The 24,188-nt window shown below is 41.3% G+C and overlaps 3 protein-coding genes across 4 annotated transcripts; 2 read left to right on the forward strand and 1 right to left on the reverse strand.

Annotated features, from left to right (window-relative positions):
• Positions 1-57: 57 nt before the first annotated feature.
• On the forward strand, positions 58-5,062 carry cnrip1a (cannabinoid receptor interacting protein 1a). The gene is made up of 3 exons (XM_076728563.1): positions 58-346; positions 1,861-2,005; positions 2,176-5,062. The coding sequence occupies exons 1-3, from the start codon at positions 168-170 to the stop codon at positions 2,338-2,340; spliced, it is 489 nt and encodes a 162-aa protein (XP_076584678.1). The 5' UTR covers positions 58-167; the 3' UTR covers positions 2,341-5,062.
• A 1,141-nt stretch (positions 5,063-6,203) lies between these two features.
• Positions 6,204-23,595, forward strand: ppp3r1b (protein phosphatase 3 (formerly 2B), regulatory s1ubunit B, alpha isoform, b). 2 transcript variants are annotated; one of them, XM_076727804.1, is made up of 6 exons: positions 6,204-6,497; positions 12,114-12,153; positions 19,096-19,272; positions 19,822-19,881; positions 20,373-20,557; positions 21,100-23,595. In XM_076727804.1, the coding sequence occupies exons 1-6, from the start codon at positions 6,495-6,497 to the stop codon at positions 21,145-21,147; spliced, it is 513 nt and encodes a 170-aa protein (XP_076583919.1). In that variant the 5' UTR covers positions 6,204-6,494; the 3' UTR covers positions 21,148-23,595. The 2 variants fall into 2 exon arrangements, with proteins under 2 accessions (XP_076583919.1, XP_076583920.1); XM_076727805.1 differs by lacking the exons at positions 6,204-6,497; positions 12,114-12,153 and adding an exon at positions 18,747-18,852.
• On the reverse strand, positions 15,277-17,623 carry LOC143319152 (E3 ubiquitin-protein ligase TRIM21-like). Its single transcript, XM_076727802.1, has 2 exons — positions 17,527-17,623; positions 15,277-16,922 (listed from the first exon to the last, which is right to left on the reverse strand). Exon 2 carries the CDS (start codon positions 16,918-16,920, stop codon positions 15,277-15,279), a length of 1,644 nt encoding a protein of 547 aa, XP_076583917.1. The 5' UTR covers positions 16,921-16,922; positions 17,527-17,623.
• Positions 23,596-24,188: the final 593 nt, after the last annotated feature.

A 24,188-nucleotide genomic window follows, 5' to 3' on the forward strand; every position in this document is an offset into this window, starting at 1 on the left:
TACAAGGAAATAACTTACGATTCCGCTTTTATTTTGAAAGACGTAAGCGGAAGCCCCGTAATGCCCAGCTTGACTCTGGTCCCTCCTCAGCATCACCGCATCATCCGCTGTCTTCTCCCTTAACACGGGACCTAAAATTGACCCCGTAAAGCACAAAAGGCGGCATAATGGACGACGTTCCTCCGATCATCAACATCTCCATCTCCCTGCGGATCCAGCCCAATGAAGGACCCGTGTTTTTCAAGGTGGACGGAACCAGGTTCGGCCAGAGCAGGACCATCAAACTGCTCACAGGCTCCAAATACAAGATCGAGGTGGTGATGAAGCCTGGAAACGTCGAGGCCACGTAAGAAGAAATGCAATTTAAATGAATGTTCTTCTTATTACGTACTGCAGTTTATCTGCAGCGGGAGGCCACCGAGCATGCATAATAATAATAAGAAATAATAATAATAAGAAATAATAAGGCCACAGGCCACGTCTGTAATGAGAAGATCCTTCTCCATTATCGGAAAGAAGTGATTTTAATAGACAGTAAAGCAGTAATAACCTTGCACGTCGCTGCCTGTGCTGGCCTTCCTCCTGCAGGCCTGCAGCATCCGATATCCGCCTGAATAAATCATGTGCGGCTCGTGTGTGATGTGTTGTTCGTCGCTGGTGGTGACAGGAAGCGTCGTCTGTCCGCTGATGAACATACAGACACAAACAGCTGATGTCGGTCTGTTGTTGTAGGATTAGCTGAGGTGCAGACAGTGTGGAGCAGGGCGGGGTCCTGATGATCAGACACGGCTTCAATGACAGCGGGAACGACCCGTCTGTAAGGATAGGATGGATGAGGAAGGGAAAAACTGAACTAAAAGTCAGCGTTAGTTCATATGATAAGAAATAGAGGTTGTAAAGGGAAATAACATGAACATCAATATGGGAAAGTAGGACCTGCAGAGTTTTCATGATGGTCCACATACCGATAACATATTTTTATGCAGCCTACAGCCAAATAGAGCAACTTGACAAGTGTATTAAACCACCATAAAACTTATATTGTCATTTCATCTAAGGTTCCCAAGTGTTGTAATAAAGACCTTGAAATAACATCACATATGATATAATGAAGAGCGTATAGGAGTGGTGGCCCCTGTACTGAAGGTGAATCTGGACATTTCTGCCTTGAGAAGTTTACTAAAATCAGCTAAATGCATCATTAGATTTGGCCGCTGAGGAGGAAGTGATGATGCTGGATACACCTGGCAGGAGGTCCCAGGACAAGGATCTGACCTCTTACTGAAGGAACATGTATAATATGAGCACAATATAAAGTAAAGTAATATGACATATTGATACAGAGCCCTCTCTACAAAACTTGTCGCAGTGTAAAGTTATTAATGTTGGACCCATTTAGTTGATATTGTACTGGGAGGTCTGGGAGCCATGGCGGTCCCAGTTTTGCCCATGTTGGTAATCCAGTCTGGGTGATGACTCTGTGGTGAATCCTCTGTAAACCTGTTTAATTCAGGTGCAGGTTCATCTTACAAGCCCTCTGTCCCACCTTATGGGTAGTTACATATTTATTTAAAAGGTAATTACATTACTTTATTAGTTACTCATCAACAGAAGTAATACGTCACATCACTTTACTCCAAAGCCTTTGAATGAGCAACCAGGAAGGCATTTCTCCTTCTGTAGTTGCCTCCTCTACCTCCAGGTCTCCTTCCAAGCTTCGACACACTGGACCAGTCCTTTGTAGATATCAGCGCTCTGGACCACCTGACACACATGCCCCCAGGTGCGTGCAGGCGTCCTATCTCTGAAAAGCCCCAAATTAAGCAGCACACTGCTTCCTCCTCTTTGTCTCCCTCACAGCAACATGAACATTGGAGGCATCATTTTCCCTCTGGAGCAGCAGTCCAGGGACGAGGAGTCTGTGGTTTATCACGGCCAGTATGACACCGAGGGCGTCCCGCACACCAAGAGCGGGGACCGGCAACCTGTCCAAGTCAGTATGGAGGTAAGACGACAGTGTCACAGTCACCTTTGATGAGATATCGAGTGGCTGTTGTGAAGTGAAGGGCAGAAATCTGACTCGGCAGTGGATAGCTTTTTCCATTTTTGATGCTTCAAATTAAAGATCAGAATCGTCATTTTTGCCACAGTGTTGGTGATTTTCTTTCTGTCCAGTTTAACAAGGCAGGAACGTTTGAGACGGTCTGGCAGGCGAAATACTACAATTACTACAAGAGGGAGCACTGCCAGTTCGGCAACAAATTCAGCAGCATTGAGTACGAATGCAAGCCCAACGAGACGCGGACCCTCATGTGGATCAACAAGGAGGCGTTCAACTGAGTCAGCTCATCCTTCCGCAGTCCACACTCCAAAAACCAAGCAGAGGACATCCGTTGTACCAGGACTACCTTTGAATATCAGCATCACAATAAAAGGACAGCCTTCTTTTAAAGGCAGGCGAAAGTCAGCGAGGGTCTGGAATGTGTGTTGTTTTATCAAGAAGGGGAGAGAAAGTAGCTGTTTGCTATGCTGGTCTTTCAGGGGGTTTTGTTTTAAAGCTGCACTCGGCAATGGTGCTTTTTGACAGCTTCACATGGCAGCAAGGGAATAGTTTGAAAAGTATTAGCTTTTATTGAGAAGTCCTACACAGTTAACTGCACACAGCACGCTCATGTTTGCCACCTCGGCTAGTTTAAGATGTTTCCTCTAAAGGGAGTGCTCACGTTTCTGAATTTTGCTCTGAGGTTTCAGACCATCAGTTACTGTGCAAGTGGATTTCTGACAGTGATCAAACATCAAGAGAAGCTCCCTGTGAACAGTTGCAAAGTGTAGCTTTAAAGCAGCAGCAGCGTGTCACGTTCAAGGAACAGTCGGACATTTTGTGAAGTTAGCTTGTTTGCCAACCTACAGTCAGATGGGACTTGAAGATTGATATGAATTTCATGCCAGTGTGTTCAGTGCAGATATGTCCATGATGTGTTTAGCCTAGCTTAGCTCCCAGTAGGACTAGCTTAGCTCCCAGTAAGATCCCTGTAAAACTGGGGGAATTCAGAGATGAGGAAATGCTTTCTGACCGAATCATACAGAGTGCTAAGGTTTCAGGAGGGTTGAGGGGCCTCTGCTAGCCTGGGTCCATCAAAAGAGAAAAAAATACTCTTTCCAACAAAATGAAAGTGGCTGATTTTGTTAGCTAACAAGCTAGTCAGCAGGCTTTAGTTGACAGTACAGTCAGAGCTCAAACCTGGCACCCCACAAATCCAGTAGCTCCAACGCTAACAGCTGCTAAAACCATAATGTCACCTATTTTTGCACCTGTGCATTAAACAGCATGTAAAACTGACTTTCTTTGTGCTAGGCTAAGCTAAATATTGGACCTATCTCTGTACTTGGCACACAGACTTGAAATTCATATCAATCTTCTCATCTCACTCTGGGAAAGAAAATACCCAAAATGTTCCAACTGTTCTTTTAAGGTGGACTAAAAAGAAGCCTTCACATAATGAGCAATACCACTCGATAATTTGATTTATCACAACACTAGTTGGGAGGGACCAGCGCACCAGCTAGCATGGTACTAGCTGAAGACCAGGATGGAAGACAGCTGTGGATGGAAGAAGTGTTTTAACTCATTTGTTAAATTGTACGTGTGTGCGTGTGTGTGAAGAAATAATGTACGAGAGTGTGAACATCATTGTAATAGTTTGGACTTTTCTTATTTGTTATGTATTGTGTTAATTAAGGGAAAATTCCACCCAAAACTGCTAAGCACTGTCTAAATGAGGAGGTAGCAGCACAGGAAGGTTATATTTCTGTCTCTGTTAAATGAACTGATCTATTTGTCTTCTTCCTGTGGATAACAGACCAGTTTCAGATGATGTGACATCTGATATTTCCAGCAGCAGAAAATGTGGCAGAAATTTCAAGAGTGTAAACCAAATCAGCAAAATGTGGGTCTGGTGTCAAGTGTGAGGGCTGCTATGTTGAAAATGACATTTTACAACCACACAGATAGAAATGTGTCAAGAAGAGGAAGACAGATGGAAATGTAGAGGCAGGTTTAGAAAAAGAGGTTTTCTAAAAATATGTTTCTGTAGGAATGAACCAAACCTCACAGATAACAAAAGATCTAGCAGTGTGAGTGGATGACGGTGGGTTTTTCCTTTAACAGGTAAGGCTGGTGTTACTCTCAACAAATCCCATGAAAAGACCAAAACCAGCAGTGTGTTAGCGCGTCTCTCAAGACTTTCTGACTTCTGTCTGTGGCTCCAAACCAGTGGTTCTGGCTGAAGAAGAAAACTTTGAAAACTCATCATAAATGTGTAGTTTTTAGAAAGGATAATTGCCTCAAACAGCTGCTCACTGTAGTTTTTAACAAACAGGAGGAAATAGCGCATTTGCTGGGGACTATTTTCAGTGGCGGGTTGATCCACATTTGGTGTGTGTGTGACTTGAGTCAAAATAAACTACAGTGTGTGTGTGTGTGTGTGTGTGTGTTTGTGTTCATGGTAATGAAGGAACATGTCAGCCAGTGTGACTGTGTGGCTCAGTGATGTGTTTTTAATGGAGGTCGATGGCTCAGAGGAAGAGGATCTATCAGGCTGTGATACTCACACAGTACTTGTTAGTACATACATTCACTGTTGGTTTTGGTTTGCGCAAGAAATTTGTTGCCTGTAAGATAAATGTAGAATCTCACCAGTCTTCTTTAAGCATTCAAACATGTCTGTGTTTCTGCTGAAAAGGGGACGTTTCGTTCGTCTTTTGTTTGAGACATGGTGCTTATCACAGGCTGCCACTGCTTCACTCTCTGTTACATTTGTGCCGCAGTAGCTCTTTCTTCTTCTCTCCGTTTTCTCCTGAAGTGCATGGCTGAATTAATTTTGCCAAATATTTGTTTGTTCGTTTTGTTTTTTGTTAAGACGTCTCAATGCCTAAACCCTGCTGTTTTGTTACATATTGAAGTAAGGAGTATAAAGTGTCTTTGTGAATAAAACAGTACACTGAACCAACATGATTGTACACTAACAGTTGCAGATATGATAAACTTCAATATTTACATTTTGCCGTGGTAGCCTTTGATCCTTTAATGAAGTAATGCAGCAATACCACACAGTAAAAAAATACTTTATTAAGTGAAAATATATGAGTGAAAGTCCTGAATTTAAAAAGTTCTGCAATGTAAAAGTATGTAAGAAGGAGCAAAATGTACATTAAGGATCAAAAGTAAAAGTACTCAGTGTATCAAAATAGCCCCTGTGAGTGATATACTGTTACACATTATATAATTAGACTACCGTCACTGCTGTAATATTCACATATATTCCTATGAATTTTGTGCATGTTGGTGCTGTGATGTGGCGCTTTGTGACATAAATGTACCAAGCACACCCTCATTATACTAGCAGTGACAGAGGTTAGAAAACATGATTCTGCTGTAATGAAAACATGATGACTGATGTTTGTTTTTATTAGTGATCCATGAAGAGCTGAAGATGGAGATAAAACCTGGACGTGCTGTACGGCTTTTCTCCAAAGATTGTGTGTTTAAGGTGATGAATCACTCTGCAACAAAAAAGTTTGCTGAAGAGACCATCGCGTCTGACGCAGAGCCTAATTGTGACCTCGCCACTTCTTATTTTCCTCTGAGCTGGTCACACAGAGCTCCAAACACAAACTATAAATATTATTTTCTACTTATCCAGTGGCTTGTTGCATCAACAAATGTATTTTCATCATCTCAGTGATGTCTATGGTCCAACAAAACATTGTCCAGGGTGGGAAATATTGAGTTTAAACACTGATATCACTCTGAGCAAATGTTAAGATGATCTTTCCCCTAAAAAGTTTAGGTAAGGAATATTTTGGGACCATTTTGTGAGCAGGAAAAACGAACAACAACATCCTAGAAGTACATATCGGATCAGCCTTGGTATTAACATTAACGGCTTACTCAGTATTTCAGGATCAGGATAAACAAAACAAACAAACAAACAAACAAAAAATCTGAAGTGGGACATCACTGAGATAAATTCTCACTACTGGCCCCTGACCCTTCCGTCCGTTACTGGTAAACCTGTTCAGTAAATAATCCATAGCCCAGGTCACAGGTGGGGCTATTTGAGGCTCCTTGTGATTCAGTGTTGCTTATTATGAAATAGAGTGAATCATCACCTCAATAGGCGAGCTTTGCTTTGCACCTTCTACTCCTCCTCCTCCTCCTCCTCCTCCTCTTTCCCTCTTCACTCTTCTCACCAACTCAGCCTCTGTCTCTCACACCACCGGCTTCTCTCTGCTCTCTCTCCCCCCTCTGCGGCTCGATCTGCTGCTGCTGCAGTGAATCTCTCCCCCGCTGTTCGAAGCCGTAAAGTCAGACAACCGGTGGTCGATATCTGGCCCTTAAAAGTCATAAACCTCGCTCTAACAGCGTCTCTGTCTGACCGTTAACGGAGCTTTGAATTGCATTTTCAGCAGCTTTAAAACCCTCTGACGGCAAAATGGTGAGAAAATTGTGTTCCTTATTTTTTTAATTATAATGTCAAACCTCATTTTGTAATAGCAGTTTTCTCCTTCGACTGTACTGTTAGCTTCATAACTAGCTAGCATTCCAGGCTAACCTGCTCGGTGCTGCTAGCTACCGTTAGCAACAGCGCTGATATTAAAAACAGCGTAACGTTTGTGGCAGTTTGTTTGACAGTATCGTTAGATTATTGTGTTATTTGAGCTTCTTTCACTGACACATTGTCACGCATTCAGGTTTAAAATAGCGTCTATATATGACTTGGTAGATATGGCCACAAAGCTAGCTTGTGAGGAAATTGAGAATTACTATTGCGGTTTTGCTAGCAGGCTTGCTAGCTGGAGATGCGTCAAGTGCGCAACAAAGTAAGGGCGGAAGTGTCGTAATATCGCCATCAAAATAAAAGCCTCAAATTTGTTACCGCTGCAAAGAAACCCATCATCGCCTGCATAAATGAACTAGGACTTCAGCAAACGATTATTTTCATGATCAATTAATCAGCGAATTATGTAGCCAGTAAACAAAAGTTAAGCATTAGTTCATGTGTTTTGTATGGTTGGACTAATAGCCTAAAGTTCAAAGGCAATATTAAGTTTAAAGTAAACAGAGAAAAGCAGGAAACCCACTTTTTGAATCTGGAACCAGTGAACATTTGACATTTTGTTTGGTGAATTATCCAAAATGTTATTCTGCTTTGAAATGAAAATTATATGTGATATAGTTTGGGCTGTATCCGATGATATTCATTGAACAGTTATTGATTCTATTAGTGTTCATAATATGTCAGAAAATAGTGACATCCAAGGTGGCACCTAGAAGATGCGTTTCGTCAAACAATTCACATTCTACATAGGTTCAGTTTACTATCAGACAAGCTGAAGAATATGCCAAGTTCTCACAAATGGGAAGCTTGAGCAGAAAAAGAACTTAAATGAATAGTCAGTTCTTAAAATAACTGCTTATTTTCAGTCGATCAGCTAATTGACTCCGATTAACAAGGTGGCAGAAATGTATGTACAGACTTTGTTTTGTTTCCTCATTTCTATCTCTGTGAGACTGCAATGAACTAATGCTTCAGAAGTCTTTAGCATAAAAAGTATTGATCATGTGGTTGATTCAGTGTTTTTAGGAGCCCATTCTTTACATAACATCTGCATGACCTCATCAAATGTTACTGTCTTAAAAAGTGGTCATGCAACATATTGACAACCAGATAGGGTTCGCAGTTTTTTTTGTTTTTGTTTTTTTGCGATTTACTGTTTTATTTTGAAAATAGTGACCGGAAGTAGTGTATTATCTCTTGTGAGAAATGGCAGATTCTTTGTCAAATGTCGCTGTTGCTGTTTAAATCGAGCTGTCACCTGCCGTTGACTCGATCTTAAAGAGTATTTTTCGGGATTCTAGCTGTCTGACATTCAGACCATACTCTTGTTAAGTCATGTGCTTTAAAGTAATGCCAGTGTGACGTTCAGTCTAAAAATAAAAGCAAGCTGATAAACAGCCGATAGGTATCATATGCAGACAACGACGAAAATAAGCTAAAACCAAGTTTTGTTGCTCAGAACAGCATAGAAACATGATTTTTTTTTATATTTTAAAATTTTGTAAAGCCTTTGACATGCTGTCTGAAAACGGCCCACTGAGATCTGATCAGAAGGGCAAAAACAGACAAAGCAGTGCTCCTTTATGCAAAATTGTACTATTTATTCTTTTCCTTGCAGTTTCAAATTCACCCAAAAACCTTTGGCTCACATTTTTATTTATTTATTGTATTATATTGTGGGGGCTTTATTACCTTACATTAACAAAATATCAACATGCTCTCCAGTGATAAACATCCAATAATCGTATCACACCTTAGCCAAAAGAACCACAGATCAGTACACTAAACATTCAGTACTCATCATTACAAACTGAAGACCGCTCAAAAAGGGCTTAATCTGCTACAACAATATAGAGTCCAAAGTTAACATAGTCTCTGACTTCTGTACTGTGTACATTAGCTGGGATGTGCCAATCCAGGTAGGAAATGTGATATAACTTTGGAGAGTTGGAGCGTGTCAGTGTTGGGAAATAGGACAGTGGTATATGTTGATGAGTCAAGATGCCGGATGTGGATGCGGGTGTTTTGACACGGGCCATATGCTGCCGGTGAATGTTGCCCTTTAGAGTTAAAAATGGACTGATGAATCCAAAATTGTGTGGGCAATGATTACCTTCGCACTGCAGCGAGTAAGAATACGCCCACACTGAGCCAGCTGTATTTGAAAACATCTTTTTCTCTCCATTGCTGCCCTCCATACTGTACATGCCAAGCGAGTGTTTTTCATACTCAAAAACTGAGCTTTTCAAAAATGGTCTCTTGAGTAGATCCTTTTGAAAATGCTGATCTCATGTTTTAGTGTAGGTGAGGAAAACTAAGCTTTTGGTAAACAGAGATGTAAACATGGTTGAAGGCTTCCTGGACTCTGTTTGCTCTAATTTTCACTGTGATCCCTCTTTTTACGTCAGTAAAACACAACACAGCTGTTGCCCTTAACTTGTAACAATAATGATTTCAGGTCATTTCGTTCTACTTTATGTCAGCAAGATAATCCACCAAGTATTGATACTGCTTACAAGAGTACGTAGAGAAAAGAGAGGTTTACTTAGCTGAGAGGAATCAGACTGTCTGTCCCTCTACTGAGCACATGTTGGCTGTGATGAGCAGTTTTATTGTTTGCTGATTGAAACAGGAGAAGGAAGAACAGAGGGAGCTTTTTCCCTTTGATTATGTGTGGATAGCTTTATGAAAATGCTAGTGTCGTTTTCACATGCATTTTGAGATTTAGCCAGCCTCCTGTCAAAGTAGTGTGAAGCCAAACACTTTCCACATCAGCACAGCCGGGAGGGTCCATGTGGTGTGAATTCTGTCATCTTTCCATGTCCACGAGGGACAAAGACCCTGAACTGCGTGCATTTTTGTGCAGTTTATATGACAGTTGTGTTGGTGGTCAGCAGTTTGAGTCTCCTTTCAGACACTGCTGCTGCAGCACCAGCAGCTTTACTGTCACGTGTCTGTGAAGCAGTGTCACTCAAATTTATGTCAGAGATTCAAATCATCTGGCAGATAAACTGAGCTGAGGTGGGGTTTCCGTCCACAATGCCTAAAAATACAGGCACACGCTTCATGAAGTCAGGACTGAATGGTTGCGTTTTAATCTCAATGTATTTAGTCTCAGTGTATTTAAATTGACTTCTCTCAGCAACAGCACAGTGTCAGAGGTGTTGTCATCACAGTAGAGTGCAGAGGAATACGTTTCTAACTCCTTAAACACTAATGATCTTTAAAGGCCTTTGGATGGTATCTTGTACTGTTGTCTGGATGAATACACCAGTGAAAACTGCAGAAAGAGTGTCTAATATATGGTGGATTAATAGAATTTCAACAATTCAATAAGTAAATATGAAAAGTCAGTCTGACGAAGGCTACTCTCACATCTGGGCAGCGCTCCTCTGCGTTCATGCTGGATCACAAATGGATGTAGCTTTTTCATTTTTTCCAACAGAATATCTGACTCTGCGCATTCAGCCTGACTCATATTTGAATCATCTTTTTTTCACCTTGTTATTGGAGCATGAATTTAAATAGTGGCTGGTATGTGATGGATGGTTGTGGAGCGAACCATCCACTGAATGCTCAGACGGAGGCGGAGAGCACAGGATGAGGGTGTAGTGGCTGTAAAGTAAGTGAGGCAGAAAAAAACCACAACACACCCTGAAGTGTAGTGTGTGGAGTCATCTGTACATATGTTGTTTTTTTGTTTTCCAAAAGGGTGCGTGGCAGGAAAAGGTTGGGAAGTCCTAAACCTTTAGTCCACTTCATCTTAACTCTCTGTGGTCTCAAGAAAAGTGCTCTCATGCTGAACCACCAGGCTGTAGAGATCCTTGGTTATAATCCTGCTTTAATATCGACACTCCAAGAAGTTCATGAACTGTGTCCGAGATGCAGTGATTGATTTCAGTGCTGAAAACTTAATTGAAAGCAGCATCAGTGAGACTCACAAGTTCAGTGTTGTACACCACACAAACAATCCAGTTTAATCAAGCTGGGAGGGACGCCGATTAATGAGTATGAGGAACAAGTATAATTAATTAAGTTGAAGATAAAGCTGAGACACTGTAGTGTAGTAGGCTTGTGTGACGTCTGTGATCAGGCTTGTGTTGGCTCAGTGTCGGACAACAAGCCAGAACAGACCTCTGCATGTTGAGTTGAGGACGAATGTTTGAAACCAGATCAGCTCTTCAGTCAGCCTCCATCAAAATCCCAAACAGAACGATAAAATCTGGAGTGAAACTGATGGAGGAAAACAAAATAGCTTTTTTGAAAGTATGCTGTATTTTGTAGAAAATGGCATGTGTGCGAGATCCAAAGTGCTCCTCTCTAAATCGTTAAAAATAATCTAGATTACAGAGCTAAAATGATTGATTAGTCTATCAACAGAATAGTCTATTTTGTTAATTTTGTTCAAGCAAAAATACCAAACATTCTCTTTTTCCAGCTTCTTTCCACACTGGTTATGGGGATTTTCTGCTATTCTCTGTCATATGTGATAGTAAACTCAATATTTTAGGATTTTAAACTGGTGATTGGATCAAAAAAAACATTTATTGACCTCACATTGGTCTTCAGGAATATTAATTTTATAACCCAAAAATGAATCAGCAAAATAAATAATAATAAAAACATTATTTACTTAGTTAATTATTGCAGCACTAAGTTTGTTTTTGTGACTTTTGTTGACCACTAACAGCCTCTAACCTGCATGAATTAAAATCACATTTCACAGCAGAGAAACAAGTTAGATAATGAACATAGAGATGTAGCAGAAACATCTGGTGGAGAGAGAATATCTCACAATATTAAATAGTTAATAACCTTTTAAACATAATCAGAAACTGAGCTTTAGAAGCCCAAAATCTCAGTGACCAGCCCAGTACTCATGAAGTCAGCAGTGCTAAACAGCTACCTCGTCAAACCCCACAGATGAGGTTGTGGGTGTTGCGTGTTGGAAGGCAGTATGAACCTCACATATTGCCTGTTCATGAGTTACTGTAGCTCTCATTAGCAGTTGAGGAGGAAAGCTGCAGCCTCGTTGGAGCAGCCTGGTTCAGTGTGTGCGAGTCCTCTAGAGATGAGACAAGGCAGATCCAGGCGGCACGTTGGCCTCGTTTTCAGTCCAGATCATTCTGTCGCTCATGCATAATGAATAACACCAACAATTAGCCAAGAACATAGTTCAGTTCATCTTTCCGATGTGTTGGAGTTGTTTTTACAGATTTTTTTTAAATATAAGGGGCACAAGATTCCTCTCAGTCTGTGGAGAACTGTTATTTTTCACCCAGCATTTAATGTAATGTATTGTCTGGCTTTTAACACCTCTCCATATGGCAAAAACCAACTCCTCAATCCAAACTAAGAGATACAACAGACCTCACTGATGCTCTTGTGTTTACAGCATGTTGCCCGTGTTTGCATATGATTTTCCTTTGTGTTTTTAATCAGATTCCTCAATGTGGAACGCTTGTTTCATTGTCAGTCTTATCTCTTTTTCAGGGAAATGAAGCCAGCTATGCTCTGGACATGTGCTCGCACTGTAAGTATCAATAAATGTCACTTCACCACATGGTATTAGATCAAACACTGTCTCTGACCTAAGCTACAAACATTTGCTGCTTCCCCTGAGTGTTTGATGTCCTTGTGTGTTGTTAGGCTTTGTTAATTTTAGTTTTTCGGAATATGTGGTTAGCACTGTTGCCTTGCAGCTAGAAGGTCCAGGGTTCAGGTCCTGACTTAAACTAACCAGTAGCCTGAGGTTGTTGTTGTTTCATACTTGTGTATACACACACACACACACACACACACCTACATACATATATAGAATATATATTAGAGGTTTGATAACCTGCACTACTGTATAGTGATCATCAGGGAAAAAATCAGACATGTTCACGCCGAGTTTGGGAAATGATGGTGGCCTGTGATAGAACATCACCCACAGACTGCACCTTTTTCTGGAGGCCTCTGCTGGGAGTGACTCCCAACACTCTGAGGCTAAAAATGCCTCATCGCTCTGTAAAGGTCAGTGTCAGGGGTGCTGGGAAAACCTTGTTTATTTTTAGTCACCGCAATATCCCAGTTTTAATTTGTCGGCCGCCTGGCTCCAACACCCCCAACTCCAGAGAAGAAAGCTCGCAGCTCAATTAGAAAATAACTAATGTCTGGACCTACTTTTTGAGTAACATGGATGTGATAGTAGGTGAAGGTGAACTTGGGTCTCAAAAATGACATCAACCATTGCTGGTATCAGGTGTTTGCCATGTGGGTGGGTGGGAGGTTTGGGGGCCTGTGTCCTATGAAGCTGTTAAGAAAGTTGTCAAAGACTGGGGCCTTGTCCCAGAAACATCTTACCCTTTTTTGAGTTTGTGTCCCAGAAAGTTGACTCCAAATCTTTGGTTTTCTAATCTGTGAGTAAGACTGGACCTGTTTTGTGAGCAAGGCAACGGTTCTCTGCTCACCGCAGCCCAGCAAAAAGGCACACCAGCAGCTCTCATTGGTCTCGGCTCTCACTAAACCTCACCAGTGTGTCTGGAGAGGTGTCTGAGGATCCGAGTGGCAGGATTCAGTCTTTCCCTGTCAACTGATGGACTTTGCCTGCTCAGGAATATTTATGGAAGTGTCGATGCCACCACTCCTCGACTCTCCACCCTTTTCTTCTTTCAGGAGCGGCAGTTCAGGGCAGCTGTTTTCCCTTTCTCCCTTCCCCTCACAAAAGAACCACTAATTTACATTTTCTCTATTGAGCCATGTCTTTATGAATGAATAGTTAGGTGTACCTAATAAACTGGTGACTGAGTGTATATCCAAAAAGAGGACCACAAAAATGTAGGTCATTTGACTTTTACCAGTGTAGATGTTGTTGTTCCAAGAAAAAAAAAAACTATATTAAAAGTGCATAAAATGACAGGATGCACACGAATCAGGAGTGACAGTCAGTGGCAGTCAAGTAGCTTTGGCCTCCTCACTGCTTTGGATTTTGATCCATCTAGTGGTCATTCTGTGTCATAACACCAGTTAGTGGTTTTAATGGAAAACTGTTGTTACTGCAGTGTAGCAGGGCATCATGTTGAGTGGTCAGACATGATGGAAACAAAAAAAAAAAAATCACAATTAAAAGGAACACACTGTTTTTTCTTAATTTACAAACCAGTTATTGTTTGATGACTCTTTCAGAGCGACTACACAATATCATTTGTTGTCTGTATTGAGATTTACTGTGAAAAATTAAGGTCAACTGACAATATAGAAAACAAAAGTTATTGTAATTGTTAGTCTTGTTACCTGCCAGAAGAGGCTGCAGACAGATGATCATTAATTCTTAGTGTTTATTCCTAGTTTTAACATGACTTTAGTTTGTCTGCCTGTGGTCAAATGAGTTCAGATTTAAAATGATTGATTTAAAGTCTTGGACTGATTAAAAAATGGCTTCCACGTAGACATTATTCTCTGTGTATGAGGCTAATAATTGAATACATGAAGTAAAGTACATTTCACGTCCAGAAGATAAAATACCCGTCTCTATGCCTTAATTTTATCCAGCTGACCTCAGCTTCATCATGACCATCATCAGCCTCTCTTTTCCTAATTTCCTCATTTTGGAAAAGTACGCTGTGTAGGTCTGTCAACATTAGCCACAATGAATTGGAAATATTCACTCTAGGATAAATATACAGATTGAAATACATTTCATTTTTGAGAATTATGTTCAGTTACAGCACACACGTCTGACATTTAATTTCGACGGGAAGCAAACAATCACCTGCGCGGGATGAGAAGAGTTTAATATTCTGTAAATGTGTAAGATGCTCACAAGCCCCAACCCGAACCAATAACCAGATCAGATTAGAGCAAAGAAAAGCCTGCTCCTTATTTACAGCTCCTGATCTGTCCTGCTGCTAAACACAGAATCTCACAACAGCACTTTCAGGTTTCCCCCAGTACAACAATAATAACAGGAAAAGTCATGCTTGGAGGAAATTGGTGGCGATCACTGGTGTCCAAAATTGGGAAATTTTGTAATTTAGTTTGCAATTTGATGGAACGTTATGGTGAGCTCATTGCTTTCCATGTGTGAGTTGGCACAGTGTGGACATAAATGTTTTTGGATAATAAATTCCGTGGTCCTTAAGGTATCATACTGGTACTAGATATGTGTTCTATCTCTCTGCAGTTAGTTAACAGACCTTTGAACTTTATGCCTCACCTCTATGTCTTTGCGTAACTTTGTTGTAAAAGGTAGCGCATCATTCGTTCCTACCATCTGTGCCTTGAAATGACGAATAACCAATAACTGTCTGCTAAATGGTGGCAATTTTTTAATTCTTGCCCTTCTGTGGCTGCTTAAAGTAGGGATGATGAGTTTATCGCGTTATCGCGTTTGGGCTAGGGTTAGATGGGGGTCAGATGTACTCAAAACTCAGCTTGACATATTTGGTGTCTTTAGAAAATAAATGTCTGTGGTTTTAAGTGAGGTTTAAATGGATTCTTCGCATAACGTGTCATGATGTAGGGTTAAAGAAATGAGTTCAGGGAATACGTATGATATAACATCTTAACAATAAATTGTAAAACAGTAAACAGAAGATGTAAACTTCATAGTATTGCCTCTATGTACATTTGTTCCTTTCCATGAAAATACATCAATACATAAATCATTAGACTACTCAGTGTCATTGACATTTGAGATGATCAGAGGTGCAGAGTTATTACCATCATCATTAGAACAGGGACTGAAGTATGGGAAGAGTTTCTCTGTGAAGGAGCAGCCAGTAAAGGAGTAGATAAGAGCTGCAGCATCTACGTCATAAAAGGAGACCAGACCCTCCTCATAATCCACAAACACCCCCACCTTCTGAGGCTGAGACCTCAGAGAGAGACTGACTGATGGGTCATCAAGAGCTTCGTATTCATTTCCATTTCTCAACCATATAGTCCAGTAACCTTCCTCAGGACTCAACGGGTTGTCTTCCTTCCTGTTGATCGACTCTCTGGCGACTCCAAAGTCCCATTCAGTCTTTCCTGTGACCTCAACCTCGTAGTAAAATCTGCCTGAAGAGAAACTCTGCTTTCCTAAAACACAAGGATTGATAGAAAATCTCTCTGGATTGTCTGGAAGTTTTTTCTCAACATCAGAATAATTCACTTGTTTCCCATCATCAGACAGGATGAGTTTAGGATTTGTTGTATCAGGATCAAGAGTCACATCCACTGCATACTGCTGGACCCTCTTCAGCTCTGCTTCAATCAGCTTCTTCATCTCTTTGCTGAGTGTCTCCTCCAGCTGAGCCACAGCTCTCACCACAGTCCCCTCATATGATGCTGGAGGGGCGCTGACCTCTGTCCAGTCTTTGGTGGTTGGGACATCCTTCAGAGGTGAGAAGCTTTGGAGAAAGTGGAGGTGGTCTTCAGAGCGTGAGAGCTGCTCCACCTCAGTGCTTCTCTTCAGCAGCTCAGAGATTTCTTGTTTCAGCTCTTTGATGAAAACTTCAGTCTGTTTTTCTGTTGTTTTCTGCTTCTCTTCAATGGCTTTGAAGAGCTCATCCAGGCCTCTCTCAACAGACTCCTTCAGAGAGGTGAAGACCTGAACACCTTCTGCTATCTTTATGTCTGCATTTTCCTTGCTGAGCTTCACTGACTGTTTGAGCTCCTGAATCTTCAGTTGTCTTTTCTGGATAATCTGCTGAATTTCAGCCTCTGTCTTCCTCAGCTCGGCCTTCTTTCCATCATATTCTTCTCTCAGAGGAACAACATCATGTGTCTTGTGGTCTAAAACAGTGCAGAGCATGCAGACACATGTGTGGTCGGTCTTACAGAACAGCTCCAGAGGTTTATCGTGCTTCATGCACATCCTGCCTTCCAGGTTCTCCACTGGGTCGATCAGCTGATGTCTCTTCAGACGTGAAGCTGTCAGATGAGGCTCCAGGTGGGTCTCACAGTAGGAGACCAGACAGACCAGGCAGGACTTCAGGGCCTTCAGTTTGGTTCCAGTGCAGACATCACAGGGAACTTCTCCTGGTTTGAACACTTGTTGCTCTGAACTGCTGCTGCTGACTTCCTGCTGAGCCGACTGTCTGAACTGAGCAACCATCTCAGAGATGAAAGTGTTGACCCTCAAATCAGGCCTTGTGTTAAAAGCCTCCTTACACATGGGACACTGGCAGCTCTCATTAATATTCCAGTGTTCAGTGATGCAGTTTTTGCAGAAGTTGTGTCCACAAGGTGTGGTGACTGGGTCAGTGAACACACCCAGACAGATGGAGCACAGAAACTGATCTTCAGACATCAGATTGTTGGCAGCAGCCATATCTACACATGTAGAGAGAAAGAAAACATTTTATTCAATATTCAGTTGTATTTGTTGAAAAAGAAAGAGGTGTGATCACTGTTCTGTAAAGCATAACGTTTGATATTTGGTAGTTTGAATCATATACTGTGTTTATAGGAATGGTGATACTTGTGCAGAGTCATGAGCAGCTGGCATCATTTCAGCCATGCAGAAAAGCTTAAACTCACTATGGTGGCAAAATAGCAATAGCAGAATAGGCTCATATGTTTTTTACACCAATTTTAATTGAAGAATAGCGGTGCTAAAAAAGCTCATCTTACGTGATGACAAAGCATTATTTCCAGCTGCTTCAAAAAAGCCCCCTGCTGGTTCTTTGGTGGAAAGCCTTTAATGTGAAACAGCCAGAGGAAATGTGGGAAGCAGTCTGTACACAGAAATAACTTAACTGCACACTCCTATCCAGAGATTCAGTTCTAAGTTTGTTAAGTCCAGTTGAAGTAAGCTACTGTATAGTTGAACTTTGGACGACCAGTCACTTCATTTCATACTTAGACGTACATTTAACAGAGTGGTTTTGTATGAATCATTGTTGTTGAAGCTGTAAATATGATCAGTTGTACTCACCAGTGTTTTGTCGACACTCTGCTGTTGTTGAGAAAGACTCGATGAACTCTGTTTGAATTTTCTTTCAGAGAGAAACGGAGACTTGTCTCGACTGCTGTGTGGCTTCTTCTCCGATCAACATTCAGTTTCATCTCTGTGGTGTAACATAGAAGCTCTCCTCCTTCCAGTGTTGCTCCACCTCTTACTGCAGTTCTGTGGGCTGGGCTTTGTTTCCTCCCTCTGATTTACACTATTATTGGGAAATATCAGGGTTTTAGAGAGGTGGTACTGTACCTCACAGATGGGAGGAGTAAGGTGCGTGAACAGGTGCTGCTTACTGTTGAAACTTTAAGCTGCCTCAGCTTTGCTTTGCCACAAGTGTAGTTTATTGCATACAAAGAGAAAGATTTCTAAATTGATGCAGGATTGTTCAGTTTCAACCTTGAGTATTTATGTATATGCAGTATTACATACTGAGTGTCTGTGGACATTCCAGGAAAAGGACCGTGTTAAGTTCATGCTAATGCAAACCAAACATTTCCTGTGACTGCAGCTTCACATTAAAAGCATTTAACTTGCGAAAGTTACATTTTATTATAAGGTTGTAACAGGAAATGCAGTGTTTGTCAGTGATCGCGATCGTTCATGTCTACAAAACACAGCAGTGGTCATTTTCTGACAGCGGATCAGTGACAGGCTGCCACATGGAGCAGGCAGATGAAGTGCTGCAGGTGACAGGCTGCACACCTATAACTTCTCCACCAGGTAACCGGCTCCTGTCAATGGAGTCCGGTCACAGCTGCTCACAGAATGATAGAGAAGGGCCAATTAATGCCTAACTTCTTTATTAAAATGAAAATAGTTTGTTTTGCTGCCCCCAGAATCCTTGTTTGCTGTTACCATCAGTAACCACAGGTGTCAACAAAACAACCAGGACTGAAATCTTCCATGTTGTCTCCTTTATTTTGGGCTCGTGTTTAACTTGTGTTTGCTGTCATGCTGTATGTAAAGCGTTTTGCTGGATATCCTTTTATTCATTGAGTTGTCCTGAATTAACGTTGAATATATATAATGAGGGGCTGCCGGTCAGAGTATGACTGCTCCACTTGTTGACAGCCTGCAGGCTAAAGGATCTCCACCAGGTTACCAACACAATACACCTCCACTGTGTCTCGCTGTTTCATGGGTCTCAACAGAGTGATTAGTGTCGAAAGAGGTGTCACATGACCTAGTGTTGGGGCTTAGAGCGCGGCACCAGGAGGTCCGGTGGCACAAGGTTCAGTCTAACTGGTGCAGTGAGAGACCACTAGCTCTGAACGACTATGGCCAGTAGGAACAAGAAAGCAGGTAAGTTTGGTACAGGTGTTGTAGAGGGAAATGGTCTCTACAGGCAGCACAGGAGGAAGGAAGACAAAGGTGGATGACAGGTATTTAACTGCTGTGTCCTGAACTTCACAGGCTGAAGTCTCTCTCAGACTCACTGGTCAGGAGGCGTTTGTCTAAATAGTCTCCTCCTGTTATACAGACACTCTGTCCGTCTGTCCTCTCTGTCTGCAACTAACTCATGTCTCTCTCTGTGTTTCATTTCAGTTGATGCTGATGAGATTAAGAGGTTAGGAAAGAGATTTAAGAAACTCGACCTAGATAACTCTGGGTCCCTGAGTGTGGAGGAGTTTATGTCCTTACCAGAGCTTCAGCAGAATCCCCTCGTGCAGCGAGTCATCGACATATTCGACACCGACGGAAACGGGGAAGTCGACTTTAAAGGTAAATAAATCCTGAAATGATTGAAAGTTTTTACTGTTGACTTCAGTCCTAAAAATATAATATCATAATCTATTTTCTTATTTAAATATTGTATATATGTTGGGAGTCAGTGTGCAGGGATTTACGTTGACAGTGAGTGATGAACGTACATGTGAAACACTATTGGGTGATAAATGGCCAGAAGAAAGAGGAAAAGATAAAGTTGAAAGTACGGCAAATGAAATACCTGACAGATCAAGACATTTTACTACTTATACAAGTATCCTGTAATGATGATGCTCTAATACACCCAGTAGGTTTGAAGTGGTCGTAACTGAAGTGTTAACATGTAAAATCTCTGCTGGTTGACAAATGTAAATAGTCTCAGTGTATATACTTGTGTCCTATACTTATCTACTCATGCTAAATGTTTTATCACGCACATGAAAAGTTTCCTTGATAATTAAGTAATGCATGTTTATGCCTCTGACATATTGAATGTGTTATGTGGCGACAGGTTTGTTATCATAACCGCCGTTTAATTCGATGATGTTTTCTGTCCTTCGGCAGAGTTCATCGAAGGAGTGTCCCAGTTCAGCGTCAAAGGGGACAAAGAGCAGAAGTTACGCTGTAAGTGTCCAACATCCAATAGTTTCTTCACATCTCTGGTGCCTCTTTGTGATTATTATTATGTATTGTAACTCAGTTTTGTGTGTAGCAAAATTTAATCTCATGTAAATCTGTTTCCTCTTCAAAGTGAACATTACAGTAAGCGACACTTTCATAACTGATAAAGCTTTAAATACATCTTCTATCCACAAGGGGGCAGTACAGCCACTTGTGTCAGCCAGACCTGAGGTTTTACTGAAGTGCAGCATTGAATGTTAGAAAACTTGGACCACTCAGGGGCAAACATTTCAATATCTATACTGCAGCTAAAGCAGGACTTTTCAGTAACGTTAAGACAGCAGCACCTTTTTGTCACCGTTCACACATCACAGACGTCGTCCTCAGTATCTCGAGGTGAACTTCTCTGTTGATGGACGTCAGCAGCTCTGACCCAAACAAACCTCATTAATAAACACTAACATCAGTCCTCCATGTCGCCTCTTTGACCTCAGTTGCCTTCAGGATCTACGACATGGACAAAGATGGCTACATATCCAATGGGGAGCTCTTCCAGGTCCTCAAGATGATGGTGGGCAACAACCTGAAGGACACCCAACTTCAACAGATCGTCGACAAAACCATCATCAACGCAGACAAAGACGGGGATGGCAGGATATCCTTTGAAGAGTTCTGTGCTGTAAGTATGGATGACTGAGCTTCATCGCCTCTCGTCCTCCCTCTTCATCTCCTGTGCAAACCACGGCTTCAGATGAAAAACGCAGAGCTGAGATTTCTGCCACAACTTCACCTCCTTCCCAAGAGCAGGAAATAGTGTGAGGAGGTCGGAGCTCCAGCAGGGCTTGTCCTATAAAGAACGACTGTATTGTGAGAGCAAGGGCACGCACAGACACCCGCGGGTCTCACAGTAAGTGTTGCTGGAGTTTTGGCCTCAGAGAGCTGAACCGGCACAGCACCATGAGCTAAAAGAGGCTAAAAGCTAATTCTCTGAGGGTGTGGCACCTTTCATGTTACACAGTTATTTGATTCATCGTTAGTGTAAACCAAACCGAGGCCGCGCTCACACCGAGCTGAGCGCTCTCACTGGAAGTACACAGATTATTTCTACTGTTCACCTCGTGATGGTTGTAAACTCTTCTCTCTCTCGTTGTCATCCTCAGTAAGACTTTCATTAAGCGTCATGAAATGATGTGTGACCTCTCTTCCTTTTGCGTCCTCCAGGTCGTTGGCGGATTAGACATTCACAAAAAGATGGTGGTGGACGTCTGACAACCTTGTCCCTCCATTTACTGAAGATCTGCTTGAAGACGTCGTCCAGCAAAACGCTCTCGTCTGTTTTCAACAGAAGCATTTTCTCTGTGAAAAGTCCCTTCCTCACTCCTCCTCCTCCTCCCCTCCTCCTCTTCCTCCCCCTCCTCGAGCCTTCTGAAGCCAAACTTTTACCAAGAATCATTGACCAGGAACTCTCAGTGACTCGCCGTTGCACTTTAAAAGCTGACAGACGGCTTTTGAACGCAGAGCGACGGTTTCAGTTTGGTGGAGGAAAGCTGGACTGTGTGTGTGTATGTGTACGAGCGTGTACGTGTGTGTGTACTGTATGTTTTACTGGTTTTTCAAGGTATGTGGGTTTTTTATATTTATTTTGGTGTCATTGTTTTTTTTTTTTGGGAATCAAAGAAAGTCTCTGTTAAAGACAGTAAACTTTAGTGGACGAGTGCGGTTAGCGATGATGTTACTTGATTTCAGAACAACACAAACAGCATGAAGTGCCAACTAGAATTTATTGACATGCAGTTGAATTACAGGTTAAATCTGTGTCTTTGTTTTAGGGATGTAACTGTATTATTGAATGCATTTATCTTACTGGAGTATTGCATTATTTAAGCTTAAAGAACAGCTTCACTTCACAGTCATGTTTGGCTACATTTTGTCAGAATTAAAGGGACACTGCATGTTTTTAAACGACAGACATTGGCTGACATGAGCCTCCATATTCACTAGCTTTTTCAGACACTTTTGTGTTTCTAAGCACCAAATCGGAGTTCAAGCTGTAGTAACGACTTATATGCTGACATGAGCATTAGTTACAAACTGGTAATTACAATAACCGCAACATGATTGAATGCAGCATGCCATCAGGGACGAGCGCCTTCTGTTGAATTAAAGTCCTCTTTGAAAACTGCTTCGCGTACACGTTTAGGGATTTTCTGCATAGATCTTCTGCGAGAAGTCTGCAGCCAACAGACTCTCACACGTCCAAACAAACACACACAAAACTCGCAGCTTTGTGGAATAAGATCAGAGTTTTTGATGTCTGCTTGTCCGCGGTTTTCTATTTTCTGTACATCTGGAGGAAAATTAAATGAGGAAATGTGCAGATTTCAGATATTTCTCATAAGTATTTACGCGTTTGCCTGATGATGCATTAGAAACTTTAAAGCCACTGACGTTGACCAACATGCAGGACTTCTGCAGGTTGGAAAGACTCATTTATATTTTTAGGTTTTAATAGTTCTGTACGTGTTTTTACACCTGTAAGATTTAGCGACACTGTTTGGAAAGACAAATCGGCTTCATCTGTAGACGTACGGCAGAATCAGCAGGGATTTGATTGATCAGTCTGTTCTGGAGGAAGCTGAATCTGTATGTGCAGCTCCTCTGCTTTGGACGGTCACATCTTTATCTTAAGTGAAGATGCAAAGCTGAGGAGGAGGAAAGACACAATGGTAAAAATGCTAAACGCTGCTGTTCTTGCTTCACGCTGCAGGAAATCTGCCCGACCGGATGGTTTATTTACTGACGTGCTGCAACAGACTTTTATACCTGAAACAGACGACTTGTGATGTGTTTGCATGACGTGTGAACTGATCTCCTCTTCTTCTCTGCCCGTTGCTGTTTGCATGTAGATCAGGTTTTATTAAAGCTCTTTAAATCTTTTTTCAAGGCTCCAGTTTACCAGACTGGTCTCAAAATTTAATGAAATGAGTGAAATGTCTTGCAAATGCAAATAATGTATTCTGTGCATGCAAGAGTATGTGATAGTTTTACTGCACTGAAAATACATCATTTTCTGTGAGCTAGAATGTTTGGATTTTTCTACAGTTATACGATAAAATAACATTTAAATTGGACGGTTTTTGGTGCATGTTTAATAGTTAGACTATAGCTCCTGTCAATAGAACTTTAACCCTTAAACAAGATCGTTTATTTAGCTCTAATACTTTCATATTTGAACATATAACAATGGTGTCAGGCTTGTGTTATTATCAGATCATGCATTTCATGGTGAGGACATGTAATCTTATCATAATCTGACGTGTATTTTCTTTGCATTTCAGAGTTTTGGCTCATTTCAGGAAATTCAGTGAGACCGTGTTGTGTTTACATGTTAATAATGGTGATAAATAAAACATTTCAAGCACGTCAATGTTGCCAATAAAAAGGTTTAAATATGGAAATAACTAAAAAAAAGAGAATAAGTGTAATCATAAAGGTTTTGAAACTGTCGCTCACTCGTTGCTTTTTCCTCTTCTTCTTTGGGTTGATGATGTTTTGTTTGAACAGTTGGTGTCAAAGCTTCCTGCTCGTTTACTTTCAGGTCGGTGCTGAAATGTCTTCTGTTGGTTTAGACTTTTACTCCTGTTTTCATCTCTGCTGCGTCACTGAAACTTCATACATGGAAAAATGAGAAATAAACTGTTTGAAAGTTGTTATGGATGCTCTGACGTCAAAGTCTCATTTCTACATGTTCCAGGTTCCATAATTAGAGGGTTAATGAATCCTGCTTGGAAACACTGAGAAACAAATGAAAGCTTTTAAAGTAACTGAGGCAACACAATGTAACATACGTGCTGACTCTTACAAGGTTGCGATATTTGAGGATTGAAAGTCAGAATACAGAATTGTGGAGGCACACGAGAAATAAAACTTCAGTACTTAAGAAGTATAAATACACAACTTTCTGTGAGCTCATGAAAATCCAGTTAAATGCCTCTGATGACACTGCTGGGGGATTTAAAGGTGCAGCGCTCTGTTCCTACCAGTAGGTGTCACTGTGAGGTCACATGTTGAACACACAGGTGTGAGTGATGTCAGCAGCTTTCTGCGGAGTTTTTGGAAACAGGAAGTAACTGAAAGGAGGACACATTTTGTAATAAAATAAAATTATTCTTTGATTTATGGGAAAAAACAATCAAATATGGATGACCATTCCAGCCACTTGTAGAATTTGTTATTATTTTATTTATTAAAGATGATATCAAATGTAGTTAAGTTGCGATCTTATTTTGGCACCTGATTTAAATTTAGTT

This window comes from Chaetodon auriga, chromosome 4, assembly GCF_051107435.1.
Source record: "Chaetodon auriga isolate fChaAug3 chromosome 4, fChaAug3.hap1, whole genome shotgun sequence".
In the NCBI taxonomy this organism is placed as follows: Eukaryota; Metazoa; Chordata; class Actinopteri; order Chaetodontiformes; family Chaetodontidae; genus Chaetodon; species Chaetodon auriga.